At 57.8% G+C, this 16,377-nt stretch overlaps 1 protein-coding gene across 1 annotated transcript in view; it reads right to left on the reverse strand.

Moving 5' to 3' along the window:
• The window catches only part of CDH4 (cadherin 4), a 423,409-nt gene that overhangs the window by 108,094 nt on the left and 298,938 nt on the right, over window positions 1–16,377 (reverse strand). Inside the window, exon 4 of the mRNA XM_081289717.1 lies at window positions 4,264–4,440. Within this exon, the coding sequence (XP_081145843.1) occupies window positions 4,264–4,440 (177 nt within the window). The remainder of the gene's footprint in view (window positions 1–4,263; window positions 4,441–16,377) is intronic.

Consider the following 16,377-nt stretch of genomic DNA (forward strand, 5'->3'; position numbering starts at 1 on the left):
CACTGCCATCACCAGGTAAGTAGCCACCGTCCCCATCACTGACATCGAAGCATCCCGTCTCCCTCACCCATCATTGTCGTCACCAGTCCCCCGTCACCACCACTGTCCTCACCACCATCACTCTGCCACTACCCACTGCCATCACCAGGTAAGTAGCCACCGTCCCCATCACTGACATCGAAGCATCCTGTCCCCCTCACCATCATTGTCGTCACCAGTACCCCCATCACCACCACTGTCCTCACCACCATCACTCTGCCACTGCCCACTGCCATCACCAGGTAAGTAGCCACCGTCCCCATCACTGACATCGAAGCATCCCGTCCCCCTCACCATCATTGTCGTCACCAGTCCCCCGTCACCACCACTGTCCTCACCACCATCACTCTGCCACTACCCACTGCCATCACCAGGTAAGTAGCCACCGTCCCCATCACTGACATCGAAGCATCCCGTCTCCCTCACCATCATTGTCGTCACCAGTACCCCCATCATCAGCCCTGTCCTTGTCATCATTATCACAACTATCAGCGCTGGTCGGCCAGCAGCAGGGACAGGCAGTCCACAGCCGGGGAGCTGGGACGCACACGTTTGGGTCACATTGGGAGCAGAGCCCCCTCCTGTGAGTTGGACTGACTCAGGGTTCCGAGGACGCCCCCTGCCGTGGCCCAGCTGGCTCCTCCAGGGCAGAAGGGGCTGGGTGGGGTGGATGGCCACGGCCTGCTCTTTGGAGCCACAGCCTCAGAGGGAGGGAGGACCCCAGGATCTTTCAAGTCTCAGGGCGTCGGCTCCCAGATCTTGAATCTTGCCATACAAACTTAGAGAATAAAAGGGTTTATTGGGGGTTTCCAGCCTTTATTTTAATTAAACAAGATATTCATCCCTTGATCCTTGCTGTCTCTGCACAGGGGTCCTGTGGACCCCCTCCCCCCATTATCCTCCTCCTGTGACTCTTGTCCCTGTCATCTGACTCACTTGCAGCAGCATGGCGGGGGGGCTTGATAGCCACATCAGGTCCCTTCGAGTCTCAAAGTAAAATGCTGAGTCCTCCCACAGCCACCCGCCCCGGTGACCTGGCCCTGACGCTCTCAGCTCATCTCTCTCACCCTCTCCCTGGGCATGGCTGTCTGTCACTCTGACCTCCTGGCTCTTTCTCGGGACCCTGAGCCTTTCTGGAGCTCCTGCCCCCAGTCACCACAGTTCTACCGCCATTGCAGTCGGTTCCCTCCTCAGAGGTGGCTCAGTCACCTTACCTGAGAGCGCATGCTGGCACCCATGTCCTCTGGTCCCAGATGTACCTGTTGTTCGCTCACCCCTCTCCTCCACCCCGCCCACCTGCTTCCTCCACAGCCCCCTCCCAGAGGGCAAGCTGGCTCAGCAGGAGAGGACTCAGCTGTCCCCTGGTGTCATCAAGGACACACTCATGGTCCCCCAAGAGGGCCACCGCTCCAGAGTGAAGGCTACCCCGGTACAACAAGGGATGGGCCGCCTGGCCCCAACACCCCAAGAAGACTCCCCACTGTCTGCCTCTGGTCCTCAGGGTGCTGCACCCCGAATCACCTGGACCCCACTACCCTGACCTGGCCCACCCCTGGTCTGCGTCCTGCCCAGCCACACGAGGCCTGTGGCCACTGCTGGACTTGGAGTGCCCCTGCTGGAGCCCTCAGCGTGGACACCCGCCACAGGGTACCGCAGCTCAGTGACTGCACTAAGTCCCCAAATATTAAATTGATGATGGAAATCTAAAATATTAATGTATTCTAATTGAATATTCTCTGATAAATTATCCGAGCGTTTGCAGCAATTTGATTTTACTTTCATTTCTTAAGACACTTTCAGCTGCATAAATACAGCCATTAAAGCAATTCAAGCCAGGGGACATTCCCTGCTCAGATGGGGAGGGTGCACACAGGGCTGCACGTTCCCTTCCCATGACTGATCAAACCACAGAACCCAGGCACTAGGTCCTTGGACGACCGCTTTCTCCACGTCCCTTGGGCTTTAGCGAGGACGGTATGAACTCCCGGTAGGCACAGGGAGATGTGTGGGGCAGCTGGGGACAGCCCATCCTGCTGCGCTGGAACCACTGGGGTAGCACTGGCTAGGCCCCAGGTGTACTGCCCCCCGCCTGGGGTGGGAAGGGGCAGCCCCTGCAGGTGACGGGCAGGACCAAGGGCCACCTTATTTCTGCATGAGGGCTTCTCCACAGAGGCCTTTCCTTGGGGCTGAGCTGATGGCCCAGGGGTGGCTCCCACAGTCAATCTTAGGTAGTCTCCCCATCCAGTCGTGGTCACTGTGTCTGCACAGAGGGAAGGTGCCACATTGTCACCATCTGTTTATTGGGGAGAAAAGCCACCACAACTGGATTCTGGGAACATGTTGGTTCCTTCCCAGGGACGGTCGGTCCTTTATGCCCTGCTCACCATGGCCTCTCTGGCCCCAGAAAACAGGCTCATCAGGGATGGGCGGTCAGCAGACTCTGCTCCGCGGGGACCCAGCTAGTGCTCCAACCTGTACCTCTGTAGGAGATTCTTCTAATTCTAGGCATCCCCACAAGAAAAGTATGGAGCCCTCAGAGCCAATACCGAGCCGGTTATCAGAAGCAGGGAGGTGCACACTGCAGGCTTCAGCCCCCTGGTCTTTGCCTGGCTGAGTCGCCATGTTGCTGTCATGTGTCATCTACACAAGTTACTCAGCCCCACGGTTCAGCCCTCCGGCTTCACTTAGTGAGAAATTAAGGGAAGGTCACTGTCTTCCCAGTGGCCCAGAGAGCCTCTTCCTGCGTCTCTGTCCCTTCCTGTGGGTCTGAAAGTTGGGCTGATGTCACTGGCTTTCAGCTGAAGAAGGTCCTTCACACTTCCTGTAGGTGTGCTGGTGACATGTTCCCTCAGTCTGCGTATCAGGAACGACTTTTCTTCACTCCACCTGGTGGAAGACCTTCTGTCTGGGTGTGGAATTCTGGTCTCCCATTGGCCGGTGGCTGCCATTGTTCTGCAGGGAAAGTCACCGGCTCCCTCTCTGCGGCCATCTGTGGGTCTGCTCCCCTCTGCTCGGAGGCTTCTCGTTATGGCTGAATTTCAGCAGCTTGACTGTAAGGAACGGCTTTGTTTGATGTATCCTGTCCGGATTCATGAAGTTTTTTGGATCTATATGTTTGTTTCTCTACCAAATTTGCGGGAAATTCAACCTTTATTTCTTCGATGAATTTTCTCAATCTCCCTTTTGTCTTTCTCTGGGTCCCTTGTCATTGTCCCACTGAAACTGTCTGTTCCAGTCCTCCCACCAGCCATTCTTCAAATGGGATGATCTTATTGATCTATCTGCAGATGCACTGACCCTGTCCTCTGCCGTCTACAGCCTATTCCTCAGTGAGGTTTTCATTAGAAAGACGTACTCTCCAGGTTTCCCAGTTCCATTTGGTTATATGTTTAAATATTCCATTTTGTGCTGTTTATTCCCCATCTCTTCATTCATTCTGACTATATTTTCTTTAAATCTTTATGTTCAGAAGAGATATTTGAAGTTCCTGGCTGCTGGTTTTAGTAAGCCTTTTCCCGGCCCCTTCTCCATTCTAAATACGGCCCAGTCCTGTGCATCCAGAGGGACAAGGGACAGAGCGACTCATCAGCACCAAGAACAGGACGCCCCTCTCCACACTCTGGGGGCTAATTTCCAAACAGAGGGATGAGGCCTTTCCACCGAGGATTGGAATCATCGAACAGAATCTCACCATCGTTTTATCAAATTACAGCTCAGACTGAGTTGTGATTTTTGTCAAGGGGAAGAAGAAAATGCTGGCCGATGGGTGACCGTCTTGACCACAGAAACACAGACCCCCCTGCAGGATGGGCAGCCACAGCGGCTGCTGGGGGCTTGGAGGCACACAAGCAGCAGGTGGCACCCGGCTCAATGCGAGACACCGGCTTTCTGTGCCAGGACCACGGCACAGAGGTGCCACCAGGCCACTTGGAAAGACGTGCGGCTGGCTGGACCACAGTGTGTCAGAGATCACAGGCCGGCTCCGTGTCCCTGCCCCACCTGCTTCCACACGAGACAGCCTTCAAAACTAACCCAGAGAGCTTCGGCCACCACCAAGAAGGCCCTGCCCTGGGGCCCGCCTCCCTCCCTGCTGGCCTCCGCTCTGCACCGCGCAGGCCTCCAGGGACGAGGGCAGCCTCGGCCTTCCTGACACCGGGTGCAGAGCCTGCCTGGCTCTCGGCCGCCCCCCACGACCCCCTGCCGAGCAGGAAGGGCCCCACTCACCCTCACGAGCTGCTGCGGGAAGGGCCCGCGCGAGTTCTCCGGCACGTTGATGGGGGGGATGACCCAGTCTCGCTTCTGCCGCCTCAGCCCCCCGGAGCGCTGGTGTGGAGGCCAGGGCAGCAGCATGTCCCTTGGGGGCTGGGAGGGGTCCAGGGTCACGTCTTTCTTCTTTCCTCTCTGCAGCATTGAGTGGAGGGAGACAAGAGTCAGGGGAGTCGGGTTAAGTTTCGCACCAAGGAGAAGCGCGTCTGTTAGGAGAACCGGCCGCTCTTGGTAGAGGAAAGCTGTGAACTCTGGGAACTCTGGGCAGAGTCAGGAAGACATCGGGCAAGACCCTCATGGATACTCAGGGCCTGGGTTACAGGATTAGCGGGGAGAGGCAGCTCAAGAGGGGCATAGCCACCAACAATGTCACCAGCAGGGTGGACAAGGGCTCCTGTCATTTATTTATGTTTTGGTGCTGGTGGTTGAACCCAGGAGTTCATGCTTGCTAAGCACACGCTCCACCATGGAGCTCTATTCCAGTTCAGTAAGGGCCTTGTAAACCCCAAATAATGGGGGAAAGCATGGAAAACTGACACATTTTAATTTTAAACTCCTGTTTATAAAAATATACCCACAAAGCAAATGATAAGTTTGGAAAATATAAAGTATAACCAATTTGATGAGTGTTAATAGCCTCTATAGAAAGAGCTCTTACAAATAAATAAGAAATAATGAAGTATTTTTTCATAACAGGAAAAGGACATAAAAAGATAGCAAAATAAATATTAATGGCTAATAAACTTGTGAAAATGTCCACATCTTCCAGCAATAAAAATTGCAAATTAGAGTGGTGTGTCCTGTCCACCTGTCCAACTGACAAGACCAAGCAGAATTAACACTCACATGGGGAGCCCGTTGTGACTCAGGCTGTGAGTGGGGGCGATGGCAGGGGTGTGGGGTTTGGGTCCAGCAGATGAGAGCCTAATGTTTCTGGCGTCACTAGAGCGTGCCCCGCCTCCTCTTTCTGAACTGGGCATGGTGGTGAGAGCTCTGGGTCAGATGACGATGAGGAATGTGGCCGTCACCTGTGTGAGCCTGTGTGAGCCTGCCTGTGCTGCCACTGTGGCTCCCTGAGCTGCTGGGCCCTGCAGCCAGCACAGCCTTCCCCACCAGGGTGCCAGCAGCTAACCAGAGCCTCAGCAGCCCTGCCCGGGGACAGCAGCTCCGCAGCTGGAAATGCGTCCTGAGAGCGTGGGTGGATGAGGGCGTCCAGGGAGATGTGTTCACGGTAGTAAAATCACCAGGGAAACCCTGGATGCCTGGGCAAGCCCTCAGTACAGCCACATCTGGGACGCTACTGTCACTGCGTGCCACTCTGGGGTCTTGTTCTGTGCTATTGCTTTGCCCTCTACTTGCAGGGTCCCTGGATGTCAGAGCTCACACGATGTCCCTGGGCAGCAGAGTGCCCACACGGTGCGCGGGTGACACGTTCATGTCCCTGTCTCCTCACAGCAAGCTCAGCTCTGCCCGGGTCCACGCTCACCTGAGTCTGAGTCTCCGGGAGCCAGAGGAGGCAGAGCCCGGTCAGCACAGCCCAAGGCAGAGGGCCATGCTGGCTGCGGCACCTGACTGGGGCTGCCTTCTAGCCAAAGGCCCTCTGTGGAGCCCAGGACCCAGGCAAGGACACCTGTTGTGCTCAGCATGGTTCTGTCGGCTGCCCCTGCCTTGTGCTAAAAGATGGCGTGGAAATAAGGCTGCACACAGAGCGGCTGCCTGCCTGGTGCAGAACCATCCTGGCACCCGCCCCTGCTCGCCACCAGTGCCACAGACCACCTGGATGAGGACACCAGGAGCCCCCGCACCTTCCTCCCGTTGGGCCTGCATTCAAGAGTCTTCAACAATTAAAAACCCAAAGTGTCCCCTGGGTCCCCCGTCAGAATGAGGGAGGTGTGACGTCATTTAATGTCAGATAAACAACGATAACTGGAGCCTTGTTCTGACACTTAGGTTCCAGGCTCTGGCCAAACACTGTTCCATGCACTCTCCCCCAGAATCCTCCTATCAGCACTTCAGTGGGAAGCTCATCACTCCACTCTGCTAGGGAGGAAGCAGGGGGAACTTGGAGAGGCCACACAGCACCCAAGGCAGAGGAGGGCCTGACCAACCCCAAGGACAGAGCACTGGCCAGGATCCTCCTTCCAGGGCCTGGCTGTCCCTGGACCAGCATCTCTTGGCCTGTCCTCATGGGAGGTGTGCAGTGGGCAAGGCAGAAATGGATATTCCTGTGAAGAGGTGGGGGGGGGCCTGAGGGTGCCCCCTGCCCTCGGGGTCCCCTTTAAACTGAGGGGCTGGGAGACTCTCATCTCTCAGGCTGGTCCTGGGTCAGCGGCTGGCACCAGGTGCTCGTCAGGAACACGCCTTCTTGGCTGTGGGGGGGCGGCAGCTGGCACTCACTGGGCCGCAGGGTGACTGACGGAGCTCTGCAGATGCACCCTGCCCAGGTCCCCGGCCCACGGGAACGAGGCTCACCTGTCCCCAGGTACCTGCCTCAGGAGAAGGGATGGGCCACTTCTGTTCTGCAGCTCATCTGGAGGACAGACTGGCCAAGCGCCACTCTGCCCTGGGGTGAGGGGAGGGGCCTGGCCTGACGCACCACCCCTGGGAGGAGGGTCTGCAGCTGGGGCCCTCCCCTCCCAGCGTGGGGCAGAGACAGCCAGGCTCCGCAGGAGATGCCTCCACACCAGCAGGGCTGCCGGGACCGCACCCAGACCCCGCCTCGCACAGGTTCTGACACAGCTGGCCTCCACCTGCTCTGTCTCCATTTGCTATGAAGGAGCTGGCGCGCCGTTAACTTCCCTAGTGTTGTTTAAATAAATTGCACATATTTGCTACTATTTTAAAGCTGTGAGACAAATGTAATGACAAAATCTGGTGAAAATCAATGCCAGACCTGCACAGGCTTCTACCTGGAAGATGCACCCACTTCTTTGGAAGAAAAACATCAATGACAATTAGCAGTTACCCGGTTGCATTAGCATGTTCTTTTGAACATGCGATCATCTGGGGCCTTTCAGACATGGCAGATAAACGCTGAGGCATAATCACAGTAGTCATCACTAACGCTCCCAGTTCCCCTGAAAACACTTCCTAGCAGATGTCACCGCCGGTCCTCTTCATTCTGCATTTCTGAGTGAATGGAGATAGCGTGTTGGGTAAGGACTGCTCTTAATCAATACTACAGAGCACGTCGACATGGGTGTGCATGCAGGCACTCTGCACACACACACGTGGGGTAGCTTTGTGTAGGCACCTGTGCATGCATGTGCAGATGTGTGGACTTGCACTAATGTAAACGTGAGCACACGCATGAGACAATGCTCACGCACTATACACCTGCATGTGAGTGTTTGTGTATTCTAGGTTGTGCACGTCCTCAGGTATGGAACATCACAGGTTTCTCAAAACCAGCAGCCCAGCAGCCCAGCAGCAGGAGGAGCTGGCCAGAGCCACGAGCGAGTGGTCCTGTAAACGTGGGTCCTGGAGGGTCTCGCTGGCCAGCTGGTCTTTGGTCCTGTGGATCTGCAGAACGAGGAGGACCCAGGAAGTCACCTGCTCCAGCTCTGGGGTGGTGTGACACTGAGAAGGTGTGGTTAGGAGGGTAACTTGTAGGAGCTGCTGTTCGCTTGCAGGATTATTTCAGGAGAATGTTCCGTGGAGCCCCAGCTTTGGCAAGACCAGGTCTGGGCTCTCTTCCCACAGCGGTCCCCATCTGGGCTGCACCGGTCCTCTGCCCCACAGAGTGGGCCCCTGACTCTGCTCCCCAGGCTCTTGGATTCTGCCTGGGTTCAGACCCTGTTCCCACCCGTACCAGCTGCCCACCCACAAAGCACTGCCTCTGGCCTCCGGTCTAGGAAGCCCAGCTCCCCGCAGACCCTCCGGCCCGTCCAGGCAGCCCCTGCCTCCCCAGCCCAGGTGGCTCCCCCTTCCTCTGTCCACACTTAGCTTGACCTAGAGGACAGACTGCATCACAGAGAAAGCTCTGCCCAGGGCCACCCATGTCTCCTTAGCCACAGCTTAGGGAGGGGCCCCAACCCAGGCGGGTCAGCAGGGTCCTGCTGGTCATCATCTAACAGCAAACTCGATGGACAGAAGAACTGCTGAGTTCCCACCAGTTCCGGGGACCAGCCTCCATCCAGGAGAAGGCAGGAGACATGGCCTGTGGCCCTGCCCTGGGTGCTCACGGTGGCGGCCCAGCAACCTGACCCAGAGCTGCCCTCAGGGCTGGGCTGCATGATTTTGCAGGTGCTGGCTCATTCGGGCCTCAGTACGGCCTGCAGGGCCCCGGGCCTCGAGGGGAGGGTCGCGCTCAAGACTGAGGGCAAGGGCAGGAGCTCAGGCCCCTGACCTGGGGTCCTGGTCCAGATGGTCCAGCCCACCTCCTCCCCCCTGTGCTAACAGTACAGAGCCAGGGTCAGGCAGGAGAGCTGGGCCAGGCAGCAGGGCCAGGCAGCAGGGCTATAAGCAGTTTGGCCCACGGGAGGGGAACAGAGACGCTGGGGGGCATCACACAGGGCAGGGCGCTGCAGGGTAAGTAGGAGTGTGTGTGGAAGAGCAGGTCAGGAGGGGGAGCACGGGCTCACACGTAGCAGGACTGGTGGACACCTCCAGGACAGAGTGGACAGCATTACATTAAAGGGATATTTGGAGCCCAGAGAAAAGTGGGGAGGGGGGCATCATGGCTGCAGAGCAGAGCTGGCCCCACAGGGGTTGCCCCTCCTGGTCCGCAGTGAACATTCACCCCAGCCCTGCCCTCGCTTGTAGAGGGGCAACCAGGGGGTCTCCTGCTCAGGGAGGGGGTGACATCTAAGGAGTATTTGCAGACGGTTGGGCTTCAACCATTGTCAGAAGGAGAAGGTTCAGTGACCCTGGACTGGACACCCGGAAGGGGAGTCCTCCTGCAGCCTGCCTGCTCCGGGAGCACCAAGGGTCTGAAGGGTGGCAGGGGACGGCGTGGAGGGGTCATTCACTGGACGCCAGGGGACAGGCGAGGCGGGTCTGTGGGCAGCCTCAGCTTGGCCCTGGGGTCCATCGGGAGGGACGTGGGCGGGCCTCCTGATGCAGCCACATGCTGGTCTCCCCGACGGCAGCTGCCCTGGTACAAGGGGGCTGTCAGTCTGGTAGTCCCACTGCTGCAAGGGTGCTGGGCCAGGAAGGAGGGGCAGGAGGAGCCCTGGAGAGGGCTGCAGATGGCGTGTCCAGGGACAGAGGCCAGGCCTGAACAGAGGAGGATGAGGGACGGACACAGAGCTGTCCAGGCAGCACCCAACACCTGCAGGGGGCCAGGGAGGGAGGGGACACACAGAGGGGTCAGAAAGGTGGGAGGTGGGTGATCCATGTGGCCTGGGGGCCAGGCCCAGGAGCCACAGCCCCCAGGGGCCCGTGAGTGGGGGCACTGGCAGGGATTCTACCCTGCACATCTTGGACCCCAGGCTGGGGCAAGAGAGCCTGTCCTTCCAGCTGGCCTAGGAAAGTCCTCTGCTGGGGTCCCCTGTCCTGCCTGGAACTGTCTCTGCTTAGGTGGAGTGCTGTGCCCTGATTGGCTGGCCACCCCTCAGGCCCGCCCCTCCTCCTTGGAGGAGGCCAAGGCCAGGACCTGGGTGCTGGGCCTCTTCCCGGTTCTCTGGGCGCCCCCAGGAAGGAGTCTGGGCCCACATGCCCCCTGGAGGGCCCGTGGGCTGGGTCAGGAAGCCCATGTGCTCAGTCCTGCCCTGGCCCCTGCCCTCATCCCAGGACACCCCCCCAAACCCTGCTCCCAGGCTCCGGGGCAGAAAGGACCTGGTTCCTGGGCAGCCCCTGATGGCGGGCAAATCAGGCGAACCCTCCCATCTCCCTGTGTCCCAGGTGTCCGCTGTCTCCGCCCCCCGTGAGATGCCACCACTGGCTTTCATTACCCAAGCGATCGACTCCTTGGGAAGGTCCCGGTGTGACCCAGTTTCTCTGACTGTCACCACAGACTGTGACCTAGACCTGGAGGCTGCTTGTGCCAGCAGATATCAAGAGTCCCTCGCGTGGCCAGCGTCAAGCAGAGGCGTGCGGGGGCAAGGAGGAAATGGTGTTTTCAAACCCCGGTTCCCTGCTCTCCTGGTCTCCAGGGCAGGGCAGCGTGAGCTGAGTGTCCTGTCAAGGTCGAGAGGGAACCTGTCTTCCCCCTTCACCACCAGGTGCCCCCTCCTGTCAAGACCAGGGTGGGGGGACAAGCGCCTCCAGAAGGAAGTGGGGAGAGCAGGGTGCTGCCCCTGGCTGTGTGTGGACACTGGTTGCCACAGGAAGACCGAGATCAGAGAGAAAGTTCTGGATGGGCAGAGATGCTGCGGATCAGGGCCACATCAGGTCGGCCCCCCACTGCGGATTTTGTCCTCTTCCACGGCTGCAGAGCAGTGGGGGACTAGAGCAGCCTAGAGATGCCACCAGACATCCTCACTCAGACTCAGAGGCTGTTATCTGTGACAGGGGAGGCCGAGGAGGACAGTGGAGCAGGTGGACCCCTTCCAGCCAGGCGAATGCCCCAGCAGAGCCACACGGACCCCTGGACGGTACCCCTACCCAGCTGGCTAGCCCAAGCCTTGCCCCCTGCCCGTCATTGCAGGACCATCTATTTGCACAGCTGGGCCATGGGCAGCTCGGGGATCTTATGGGCATCTGAGCTTCCTGTGGAGGGCAGCCTGCCATCTGTGGACACAGGAAGAGGCGCTCCCAGGGAGCAAGGGCTGGGAGCCAAAGCCCCGCGTTAGTCCTGTGGCCCCGACGAGGCTGCTGTCTCCTGTTCATGGCCCACAATAAGCTGCCCCTCACCTCCACTGCACCCAGAGGTGCCAGCCACTCCCAGCTCCTCTTTCCTGGTTCCACCTGCCTTTGCAGGGGTCCAGCCTCTGGCTCCCGGGCCCTGGAGCTTCTCAGGCAGCAGGGAGCACAGGGCCAGGGGCTTCAGCTGGTCCTGCAGCTCCTGCTGGCCCAGATGCTCTAGTATCCGGGACAATGTGCCCCCAGTCCCAGCACACAGACAGCTCCGTGTCTCAGGGTCCTGAGGTCTGAGGTCACTGATGGCACAAGATCAGCAGTCAGAGGGAAACATGTGGAAAGGGACATGCCATCTCTGCATGCTGAATGAGCGTGACTGGGGAGGGGACAGGGACACGTCACTGCTGTTGATGGCTCTCTTCTGCTGCTCGGCCTCGCCGCCTTCCCGGCTCTGTGGCTTCTTCAGAGCTCTGGGTCAAACAGCTTCCATAAAGGAAGCCATGCCCTGTCCCCAGCCCCGTGTCCTCCTGCACTGGTTTTAACGGAGGATGATCAGATTTCTTAAACAGGGGGGCACTAGGATCTCCACAGAGAGCGCATTGCTGTTCCTCCTCCTTCCTTTTCAATCCACCTTTGAAAAGGGCACCCTTTGCTGGTCTGCACGCAGGTGTATTTAACCTGTTCAGGTAGGGTGTTGTCTGGCCTGCGAGCTGTTTCCATGGTAGCTAAGGAGGGACAGAATAAAATGGTACTTAACAAACAACATAAAACAACAGAAAGGTGCCTGCACTCCTCGGCACACGGGGCACGAGAGCCGTTCTAAACATGTGCTCTGGGGGCTCTGCCAGGGCCATGGCGGCCAGGTCACCTGCTCTACCTCCCCAGACCCAGACACGCACCCACACCTGGCTGGAGGCCTGGCTTCTGGACCCTGGCACCCAAGAATGGCCGTCCTGGGTGCTGAGGGTATTGGCAGCATCCCTGTCCTCTGCCCACGTGAGGCCAGTAGCCTCTCACTAGACACCCAATGGGCCAAGACGTCACCAGACGCCAGGTTGAGAAAAACTTGCTCCAGAGAGTTAAAAAATCATGTGTAGCAAGAAACATGGTAAAAAATCACTGTCCGGTGTGCAGAGGAAACGCCTTCTCCCTAAGGAAATGACACTGCGAGTTGGGGGGAAGCACGACCCCTGGCTGGAGCTGCCCTGGGCAGGACTACCCTGCGGGTGCCGCTCAGTGAGGGCCACTCTGTCTCAGTCTGAGAGCCAGGAGGCCACGCTCAGGGTGGGTGAGGCTGGGGGCCTCAGTGTGCAGACGCAGCTGCCTCCTCTGGAGTCCACCCTCTGCACCTGCTGTCCACTCTGCAAGTGCCCTGAGGGATGGCTCTGACCCTGTCACCCCCAAGCCCCTGGGGTTCCTGGCTCACAGAGGCCAGGGGACCTTCGTGTGCACGGGGGGGCTCTGCCAGGGCCCCGAGGGGGCTTTCCTCCTCTCCAGCCACAGGGTGGGGCAGGAGGGTGCTCCCTTGAAGGGAATCTTGCTGGCCAAAAGAAACGTGTCCGCCGCCTCCTGTCCACCGTACTCACAGGGACGCAGAGGACCTTAACCAAACATCAGAAGGCAGCATGGAGAGAACGGCAGCTGTGTTGGCTGAGAAATACCACCTTGATTTTTGCTTTAAACACCGACAGGAGGGCTTTCTTCCTGGGGGCTCTTCACAGGACCCCCATGTCTCGCACTCATGCACCTGTTCACACACATGCCGATGACAGTCTGGGGACAGTTCTGGGGACCCTCCACATGGCAGCTGATGGGAGTGATTGCTGACAGAACGACACGATGTGCCCTGGGGTTTGCAGCATGGCCGGCCGTGGGGTTGCCCCTGCAGCCAGCCGCCCATGGGCCTGGGCAAGGCCCGGATGCCTCCCGTCACCCTCTATCTGCAAAGTGAAGGGCCCTGGACACTGCTGAACTCCCTGTGCTGAGTCTCAGCCCGGGATCCACACCCACCCCGCGTAGCAGCAGCCCTGTTGGAAAGACGCTTGGGGCTTGAGTACCGTGTGCAGACACGGTGGGCGATGGAAGGAGGCGAGGGTCCAGCACACACCAATCAACGGGCACTGGTGCCCTTCATGCCAGCCAAGAGCTGCAGCTGGATTCCCGAGGGAGCCCTGGATGCCCACGGAGCTCTGGCATGGACACCCATCACCACCACCAGCAGCAACCTCGGCTCTGGGGAAGGAACAGCCTTCTCCGCCTGGGTCTGCGCGTCACGCGGGCCATCACCTCGTGGAGAAGGAACCTGAACTGTCACTGCACATGTCGCCCAGTCCCGGGGTGAGCTGGGCCTGCAGCAGCCTCCAGGTGGTGATGTGGCCTGAACTTGGGGGTCGTGGGGTCATGGCAGTCACTAACACAGCCAGCATCTTAGAGGGAACTGGGACTTCAGGGCTGTTTAGATGGCGTGGAAGCTGCTCCTCGGCCTCCTCCAGAGCCGTCCTTTGCAGAAGGAAAAGGAATGCTGCTGTTTTCTGAGGTGCGAGCTCTGTGTTGTGCTGCTGCCCCTGAACTCCCGGCTGCGTCCCGCAGACTGAGACTCTTGCACAGCTGCCTCAGGGGGAAGCCCTGGGACCTGCCCTCACGGCCCTGCACCCTATGGCATCACTTAAAATCCTGGAGCCCTCGGGTGCCCAGGCTCAGGGCCTCAATGCCAGGCCTCTCCTAGAGGCTGCTGGGGTCCTCGTTGGCATCCTCGAATGTGCAGATCACCCCGCCCTCTGCCTTGACCTTCATGCGAGGTTCTCCGTGTGCTCACGTCCGTGCCCAGTGTCCCCGTTGCAGAAGGAGTCCCACCCTATTGGATCAGCCTGCCCTCATGGCTTCCTTTAACTAAGTGCACCCACAGGACTGTTCCCAAATGGTCAAGCGAGGTCCTGGATGTGAGGACTTCAGCATCTGCCCTTTGGGGGGTCACAGTTCAGCACACACGTGGGGAGGTGGGAGCTCTGAGCAGAACCCAGGCCAGCACCCGCCTGGCCACCCGATGCTTCCGGAGTTCACCCTTCCTAAGTGCTGACTCGCAGGGAAGCCCGATATTAGTTTCATAAATAACAGTTTCTTTGTTGCAAACTGTACCCACAGGTCCCATTGCCAGCTGCAGTGCGACACCAGCCGGGCCACGACAGTGGCCAGGGGAGTTCCATCTTCAGTATTTACTGTGAGGCCGAATGTCCCGTGAATTCCTCAGGGGCAACTCTGCGCTCCTGTGGGAAATATGTGACCTCATTTGCATTTTCTAATTGAATTGCTATCAGCTTTCCTGCAAGACTGCACAAAAAACTTCTTCCGGATTCTAGCCCTGCAGTGTCACCATGGAAAGGCTGCCTTCCAAGGCTGCCAGGAGGGGAAGGGAGGGGAGGGGCCACCCTTCCATGGACTGTCTGGCTGGAGAGCCGTCAGCTTTACCCAGCTACAGTAACGGAGTGGAGGCCGCCCCACAGCAGTGGAGGCTGCCCTGCAGGAGCCTCGACAGGAGGCAGGAAGGGCACAGAGCTGGGAAATGAGGGGGCCGGTGACGGTCCTTCAGGGATTTGCTTCAATGGTTCTTGCAGTAAAAGCAGCCCTGGGACTTGAGCACCTCTAGGCCCTGCTTTGCTGCTCTAGAACCTTCTGCCACGGAGCTCCTACTTATTGGGCATCCCCATCTGAACCCATCTTCTGGAGCCTGGAAGCCCTCTGCTTGCAACCATGTGCATAAAAATGCCACGTGGCTGCAGGTTAGCGACTTTCCCACCCAGGAGGCCCTGGTGCCCCTGCTGCCCACTGCATGCCTCCTACAGGTCTGTGTGGCTCCCTCCCCGGATGTGAGGGTACAGCTCGCCTTCGCCCTGTAGCCTGCTTGCCCTTCTCAGTTGAGCACAGGAGCCCTCATCTGGCGGCTTCCAGCTGGGCTGCCACACTGTCCCTCTGCATGGAGCCACACTGTCCCTCTGCATGGAGCCACCAGTTAATGCAGCCCTGACTGTGGCACCTGGGAGTTTCTGGTTGGGGCCACCATGAGAAGCACTGCTCTCAGCACTTGGGGAGGGGGCCCAGGTGGCAGTGCCCACGTCCATGGGCACACAGCTAACACCACACACCTGTGGTCACCCGAGGTGGGAGCACCTGCTGCTGAGTGGGGTTTGCACAGGCTTCGCCCTCTCTGAGCCTGGGAAGAGGGTCACTGAGTGCCTGTGTCTGCCCTGCACAAGGCTCTCTGTCCTCCTTGTGAACCCTACTGGTCTCTGGCCCATTTCTGCCGGTGGCTTGAGGTTCTCCCGTCGCCCAGAGGGAGTCCTTGCAGAGCCGCTCATGTGGCCAGCGTCCTCCTCTCCCGGGCTCCCCGCACTCTCTTAGATATGCGTGCCGATGAGCAGAATCGCCTATTTTTAACAGTCTTATGACCGTCTTCCTGGCCTTCAGAGTTGGGTGTGGTGTGCTCCTCCATTTCAAAGGCTTTTGAACTTGCCTCAACCATGTGTAGGGTCCGGCACACCTTTAGGCAGATTTACTCCCATTACATGATCTTTTTTTTTTTTTTACTGCTACTACATTAGGGATATGGTTTGGATTTCCTTGATGGACAGAAAGACAACAGGTTCACGTCCAGCAACTTCTGACCTCACTCATGGATTCCAGTAACTGACCGACAACTGCAGACTCTTGGCACTGGGTACTGTTAGTTTCATTTATCCCGATTTCTTTTTCTTGTTTTACTGCTTGGCTCCGGCCTCTGGTGTGTGACTGGATGGTCTGTCTGGTCAGCTTGCTGGTCCTCAGGGAAGACTTTGAATGTTTCAAAAGCAGATCAGATGGCCACTGCAGGTTTTCTGTTGATGTACTTTGTGATACAATGCCAGGTTCCCTTTGTTTTCCTAAAAAGCTGAATATTGTTATTTTAATCGAGATGAAATTTTAATAACTGTTATTCAGAGGACTACACAATTTTTATCCTTTATTCTACATTGAATTACAGTGATTAACTCAATCTTCCATTCTTGGGCAAATCCAGTTGGGTCATGATTCATCAATCTATGAAAACAGCTAAATCCAAGTTTGTTAATAATTTGCTCAGGGATTTGTATTCATTAACAGGCCAGACTGGCCCATCATCGTCTGTAACTTTTTTTTTTTAAGGTTCTTGTTGTTTTTGGACAGTTTTTGCTAGTTTTGGACTTGGTTTTTGTCAGCATGGATGGGCCTCCAGCTGGCTTTAGACACAGTCATGTTGGATTTTGGAGGTCATTCTTGCTCATTTGGGGCAAATCTCTTCCCAATTTGAGACATGGTCCC

Source organism: Spermophilus citellus, assembly GCF_964194105.1.
Source record: "Spermophilus citellus genome assembly, chromosome: 4".
NCBI classification, from domain to species: Eukaryota; Metazoa; Chordata; class Mammalia; order Rodentia; family Sciuridae; genus Spermophilus; species Spermophilus citellus.